At 48.4% G+C, this 7,170-nt stretch overlaps 1 protein-coding gene across 1 annotated transcript; it reads left to right on the top strand.

Moving 5' to 3' along the window:
• The first annotated feature begins 3,806 nt into the window (after positions 1-3,806).
• LOC107547358 (uteroglobin-like) lies at positions 3,807-6,896 on the top strand. Its single transcript, XM_016226360.3, has 3 exons — positions 3,807-3,876; positions 5,272-5,453; positions 6,639-6,896. Exons 1-3 carry the CDS (start codon positions 3,822-3,824, stop codon positions 6,660-6,662), a joined length of 261 nt encoding a protein of 86 aa, XP_016081846.1. The 5' UTR covers positions 3,807-3,821; the 3' UTR covers positions 6,663-6,896.
• The last annotated feature ends 274 nt before the right edge of the window (positions 6,897-7,170 follow it).

Here is a 7,170-nt window from a genome sequence, read left to right as displayed (position 1 = left end):
CGTTCGACGGGCTTACGGTCTGATCGGGGGAGACGGACAGACGAGAACGATGGCGATAGATAGAGTCGAGGGGAAGAACGTCTCGTAAAAACGATCGCGACTAAATAGAATCGAGGCGATGTACAATTCATTAACAAAATAAATAGGGTAACGAAAATATATACAGTCGAGCGGACGAGTACGGTGCCGTGGGGAGGGGAAGGGAGAGGTGGAGGAGCAGAGGGAAAAGGGGAAAAAGAGGGTTAAGCTGCGGAGAGGTAAAGGGGGGATGGCAGAGGGAGTAGAGGGAGAAGAGGAGCTCAGTCTGGGAAGGCCTCTCGGAGGAGGTGAGTTTTAAGTAGGGTTTTGAAGAGGGGAAGAGAATCGGTTTGGCGGAGGTGAGGAGGGAGGGCGTTCCGGGACCGCGGGAGGACGCGACCCGGGGGTCGACGGCGGGACGGGCGAGACCGAGGGACGGCGAGGAGGTGGGCGGAGGAGGAGCAGAGCGTGCGGGGTGGGCGGTGGAAAGAGAGAAGGGAGGAGAGGTAGGAGGGGGCGAGGTGACGGAGAGCCTCGAAGCCTAGAGTGAGGAGTTTTTGTTTGGAGCGGAGGTCGATAGGCAACCGCCGGAGTTGTTTAAGAAGGGGAGTGACACGCCCAGATCGTTTCTGCGGGAAGATGAGCCGGGCGGCGGAGTGAAGAATAGACCGGAGCGGGGCGAGAGAAGAGGAAGGGAGGTCAGAGAGAAGGCCGACACAGTAGTCTAGCCGGGATATAACGAGACTTTCCATAAGTCACACAGCAGACAAGGCTCTGCCACTTAGCTGTGTGACTGTGGGCAAGTCACTTAACTTCTCTGGGCCTCAGTTCCCTCATCTGTAAAATGGGGATTAAAAGTGTGTGAGCCCCACGTGGCACAACCTGATTACCCTGTATCTACCCCAGCGCTTCGAACAGTGCTCTGCACATAGTAAGCGCTTAACAAATACCAACTACTAACAAATACCAAATACCAGAATTAGAACCCACGACCTTCTGTTTTGCAGGCCCATGCTCTCTCCATTACTCCATGGCCTCTCGGCAACCAGGCTTCTGCTGGCCAAAAGGATTAGAATCCTGGGGTGGAGGGAGGCCCAAACTCAAGCAAAACCTTTTCTCTGGCTCCCTCTCCCTTCTGCATCATCCTTGAATCTAAGACCTTTGATATTCACCCCACCCTCAACCCCACAGCATTTTGTGAACATACCTATAAATCATACATTATAAATTATGTATTTATATTAAAGTCTGTCTCCCCCTCTAGACTAAAAGCTCATTGTGAACAGGAATGTATCTACCAACTCTGTTATATTATACTCTCCCAAGTGCCTGCATATAGTCAGCGCTTAGTAAATACCATTGATTGAGTGGGGGTTACCAGCCCAAGCCTGGCCCAGTCTCCGGACCCTTCAACTGGCCTGAGAGTTTTGGGGTCTGAGCTGGGCTTGCACAAAGGCTCAGCGGGCGATAGAGCAGCTAAACACCTAGGCCCAGAGCAAATCTTTGGAACTTGGTCCTTTCACTACCTCATTAACCAAAAGTTCAGGGCCTGGGACTCAAATCTTTCAGGGCAGGGACCTTGCTTAATTCTTTTCCCGCTAGGCCACGCTGAGAAGCAGCACGACCTTGTGGAAAGAGCACGGCCCTGGGAGTCAAAGGCCCAGAGTTCTAATCCCACCTCTGCTACTTACCAGCTGTATGACCTAGGGCAAGTCAGTTAACTTCTCTGGGCCTCCGTTTCCTCATCGTAAAATGGGGATTAAAAAATGCTTACACTCCAAGTTATTTAGATTATGAGTCCTGTGTGGGACAGTCTGTGTCTGACCTGATTCTGTTCCAGTGCTGTATCTGTCCCAGTACTTAGCAGAAAGAGCCCGGGCTTCAGAGTCGGAGGTCATGGGTTCGACTCCCAGCTCTGCACTTGTCAGCTGTGTGACTGTGGGCAAGTCACTTCACTTCTCTGTGCCTCAGTTACCTCATCTGTAAAAAGGGGATTAACTGTGAGTCTCAGGTGGGACAACCTGATTACCCTGTATCTACCCCAATGCTTAGAACAGTGCTCTGCACATAATAAGTGCTTAATAAATTATTAAATCCCATCAGATGCTCAATAAATGTCTTTACAAACCACAGACTGACTGAACCACAGCAGTTTTTTCCTTTGTTTCTTTGTATTACTTGGGATATTACCAAAATTACCAGTAATTACTAATCTTACTATAGCAAACTCTTTTCCCTGGCTCCCTAATATTACTAATATATTACTATTACTACTACTAATAATAATAATAATGTATGCATTAAATGCTTACTATGAACCAAGCACTGTCCTGGGTAGATACAAGACAATCAGATCAAACAATGTCCCTAATCTAAGGAGGAAGGAGAACAGGTATCGAATCCCCATTCGACAGATGAAGAAGCTTAAACACAGAAAAGCTTAGTGACTTGCCCAAGGTCACACAGCGGACAGTGGTGGAGCCAGGGTTAAAACCCAGATCTTCTGACTCCCAGGTCCATGCTCTGTCTACTAGATCACACTGTTTTTTCCGAATCTGTAGGGACAAGTCTTCGGTGTTAAATGGAGAATCCGCAGGGTAAGCACGGATAGTCCTCAGGAGGGGAAGGATGGGGTAGAGAAAGCCAATCCAGCTGCTAGAGTTATGGCGCCCTGTCCTCCTGGGGGTGTGGCCTGGCAGGGATTTACCAGATGATCTAAAATTTGTTAGCTTCACTGATCATCATTATCACAGGTATTTACTGAGAGTTTACTATGCGCAGAGCACCACATTAAGCCCTTGGGAGAGTACAATGCAACAGAGAAGCAGCGTGACTTAGTGGAAAGAATTCAGGCTTGGGAGTCAGAGGTCATGAGTTCTAATCCTGGCTCCGCCCCTTGTCAGCTATGCAACTTTGGGCAAGTTAACTTAAGTTAATTTATCTGATATAAAATATCAGATATCTCATCTGATATGAGATATAAGTTATCTCATCTGGAAAATGGGGATTAAGACTGTGAGCCTCACGTGGGACAACTTGACGAGCTTGTATCTATCCCAGTGCTTAGAACAGTGCTTGCCATATAGTAAGTGCTTAACAAGTTCCATCATTATTATTATTATTATTAGACACGTTCCCTGCCCACAGTGAGCTTTTGGTCCAGAGAGATGACATGACGATGACATGATGGCCATCTTCCTAACAATTCAAAATCCTACATTACTATCGTACCCATTGGATTTAGTTTATTCTGCTAGATCAGTGGGCCTAGATTGACCCAACTGGGCCTCGGTCACTTCATCTGTAAAATGGGGATTAAGAGTGTGAGCCCCATTTGGGACGGCGACTCTGTCCAACCTGATTAATTTGTATCTACCCAGTGTGCAGAACAGAACTTGGCATGTAGTAAATGCTTACCAATACCTTTATTATTATCTGCTTTCTACCATGAGGGCCAACATTTCTAAACTTCTTCCAGGTCGCAGTTCTCCCTCCCCACACTGTCAGCCCTCAGAGCTGGGCTGGGTCTTAACTGGGACCTGGCCCTCTCTGGGACTCTTGGCTCAAACCTGCAGAGCTCAGACCGGGCCGGGGACTCCCTTGGCTTTGGAGTAGGCAAGGACGAGGTGTCCTGATGTATTGAGAACTGCTTCTGCCGTCTCTCAGGAGTCTTCTGAGACCATGTGATCTATTAGATGATATTTCCGGGAGGAGCCTCAGGCCGCCTTGGGGATATAAGGACGACGAGAGAACGTGCAGCTACAGAGAGAGCTCGCTGTGATGAACACTCAACCAGTTCAACCATGAAGGTCGCTGTGATTTTCGTGCTCCTCTCGCTGGGACTTTTCTGCTCTGTTGGTGAGTAAATCTTCTCCTGACCTCTCTCTGGGCCCCCACCCAATATTAAGCTAAAGCCTGAAAACTCTCCCATGTCACTTTCTTCTTCAACAGACCCTCAGGTCACCGGAGAAGGAGTGTGGGCTAGTGGATAGAGCACTGGCCTGGGAGTCAGAAGGATCTGGGTTCTAATCCCGGCTCCGCCACATGTCTGCTGTGGGACCTTGGGCAACTCACTTCACTTCTCTGGGCCTCAGTTACCTCGTCTGTAAAATGGGAATTAAGAGTGTGAGCTCCATGTGGGACGGGGTCTGTGCCCAACCTGATTGTCTTGTATCTACCCTACTTTTTAAACAGTGCTTGGCACATAGTAAGCACTTAACAAGTATTATTATTTTTATGCCATCCTCCTCAGGGTGGGAAACTGAGACAAGCTCATATTTCTGTGGGCACTTTCCTCTTTGACAAAAGCTACCTGGGCTCTGTGAATTGTATGGAATTGAGCATCACGGTGATGTCCAAGTGGGGCTATATCCATTAATGAAAAATCTCATCCCTGGCAGTGCAGAGTGGCAACATAGAGGAGGAGTCCTTGGCTGTCTTTTCTACTCCATGTTTGGCTCCCTGGGGGTACCTGGCTCCTGTGGTCAGTCAGTGGCTGCCCTGTTCAACCCTAAGTAATCAATCATAATTATTGAGTGTTTACTATGTACAGAGCGCTAAGCGCTCGAGAGAGTACAATATAATAATATAGCAGAGTTGGTAGACACAGTCCCTGCCCGCAATGAGCTGACAGTCTAGAGGATCTAAGCAAAGCCCACACACCAGCTAGGAAACAGCAAATTGGAGGAGAGAGCACTTGGTTCGGCTTCTGGACCCAGGACTGTGCTCTTCAGTGTAGCCGGCAACCTCTGTTTTCCCTCGGAGCCTTGTCTAGGTGGATGCTGGGGGGTGGGGCCCGGTGGGGGTGGGCAACCATCCCTGCCACCTGGAAAACAGCAGGAAAAGAGGGCAGAGCTGGGCAAAGAGCAGAGCTGACGGTAACCGACTAGCCAGAGCGCTCAAAGGTAGCCGAACCCTCGAGAAGGTACCAAGGCCTTGTTGTGAACACGTTGTGAGCGGGCGGGCAGGGGTAGGCAGGGAGAGGCCTTAACGGGTGATGGTAAAGAGTGGGTCACTTCCACGTTCATTCATACGTTCAATCGTATTTACTGAGCGCTTACTGTGTGCAAAGCACTGCACTAAGCATTTGGGAGAGTACAATATAAAAATAAAAAAGGTATGAGGTCCGGCTCGGTCCAGCAATGTGACCGGAGGAGCTGGGTCTCAGGGATCCCTGCTGTTCAGAGCAGAAATGCCTCAGCTCCGGTGAGAACACAGTCCAGTGTGAGAGCTCTGTTCCGTGTTCTGTCCTAGGGGACGCTTGTCCTGATTTCCAGAATATAATAGATGATTACTTGGGATACTCCACCGATGTCTTACTGGCAAAGTTAGCTCCTTATGAGCCCTCGGACAACGCTCTGGAAGCTGTGAGGGCCTTGAAAGACACCAGTGATGCTTTCACAGTTGCCGAAAGGAAATCCGTCGGGGAAACTCTGGTAAGTTGCCCCTTTTGGTTTCCCTCACACCCTCCAAGGAGAATCTGAGAAAAGATCTCGGGCCTGGGAGTCAGAGGACCTGGGTTCTAATCCCGACTCCACCATGTATCTGCTGTGTGACCTTGGGCCGCAGAGAGTAGGGGTGGCAGAGGTTGATGTCTCTCTCTTTTCTTTGCTTAGAGAAGCAGGGTGGCTTAGTGGAAGGAGCACACGCTTGGAAATCAGAGGTTGTGGGTTCTAATCCCAGCTCCACCACTTGTCTGCTGTGTGACCTTGGGCAATTCACTTAACTTCTCTGTGCCTCAGTTACCTCATCTGTAAAAATGGGGATTAAAAAACGTGAGCCCCACGTGGAACGATCCGATTACCCCCGATCTACCCCAGCACTTAGAACAGTGCTCTGCACATAGTGAGCACTTAACAAATACCATAATTGTTATTATTATTATTGTTTTGTTCTTCTGAATCAAATAGGGACAATCACATATTTTGTTGGTAAGTGGGCCAATTTGAGTCAGTGGACAGACAGCTTAGTAAGTCCCAGAGATGCCAAATTGTACTTCCCAAGATCTGCACACAGTAAGCACTCAATAAATACGATTGAACGAATGGACTGTCAATTCCCAAAATGCCGACGGTAGGCTCAAAACATGCTCCTCAGCTGAAACGGTTGAAAGAGTGGGCTCACCGTTGGGTCCAAGCCCCAGCGAGGTTGGAGGGTCTTGGAGTATAATATCTAGGGGCCATATTAAAAAGTACAAAGATCTTTCTTTTTCAAAATTTATATGGCATTTTTTAAGTGTTTACTATGTTCCAGGCACTGTACTGAGCCCTGGGGTAGATACAAGCTAATCGGGTTGGACACAGACCCTGTCCCACATGGGGCTCACAGTATTAATCCCCATTTTACAGATGAAGTAACTGAGGCACAGAAATTAAGGGACTTGCCCATGGTCACAATGTAGACAAGTGGTTGAGCCAGTCCCTTCTGACTCTCAAGCCCATGATCTATCCACTAGGCCACGCTGCTTCTCTTTCTTATAACACCTCTGTTTCTAGACTATTAGTGAACAAAATGTGGTAGACGGTAAGAATAAGAGTGATGTTTTTCCATCATTTCCCCTAAATTAAGTTCACAGGAGATGGCTGGCCAGCTGAACTCATTGTTCCTAATATCTGTTGCAGAAAAAAATGAATGAAAAATGCTAAAAACCCACGAGCAATGAAGCTCTGTGGCTCCAGGGGCTCAGGAAGCTGTCGGAACACTAAGTCGATCCTCAATGGATATGGATTCCAGACCCCTCAACTCCGTTTCTCGTCCTGCATCCTGCAACCTTTTCCAAACCTTAAAATAAATCACTGCATTCAGGAGAACGAAGAAACCTCAGCTCGTATTCCACACTCACTTCTCGGGATCCCTTAATAAAGAAAAGTAGCTCAGTTCCTTGTGTCTTCTCTTCATTCATTCAGTATACTGTGTGCAAAGCACTGTACTAAGTGCTTGGGAAAGTACAATACAACAATAAGCAGTGACGTTCCCTGCCTACAATGAGTTTACATAAATGGTAACCTATCCAGTTGCTGTCATTTACCTGGCCGACCTCACCATGACCCTACAGTCCCCCACCTCCTATCTGCCCATCCCAGTCCTCACCTCCCCCCCACTCCCCCTTGCCCTTCCCGGGAATCCCTCTATCCCATCGCCACCCAGGCAACT

This window comes from Ornithorhynchus anatinus, chromosome 3 (genome assembly GCF_004115215.2).
Source record: "Ornithorhynchus anatinus isolate Pmale09 chromosome 3, mOrnAna1.pri.v4, whole genome shotgun sequence".
NCBI lineage: Eukaryota > Metazoa > Chordata > Mammalia > Monotremata > Ornithorhynchidae > Ornithorhynchus > Ornithorhynchus anatinus.
This window is presented reverse-complemented; position numbering and strand designations above follow the sequence as displayed.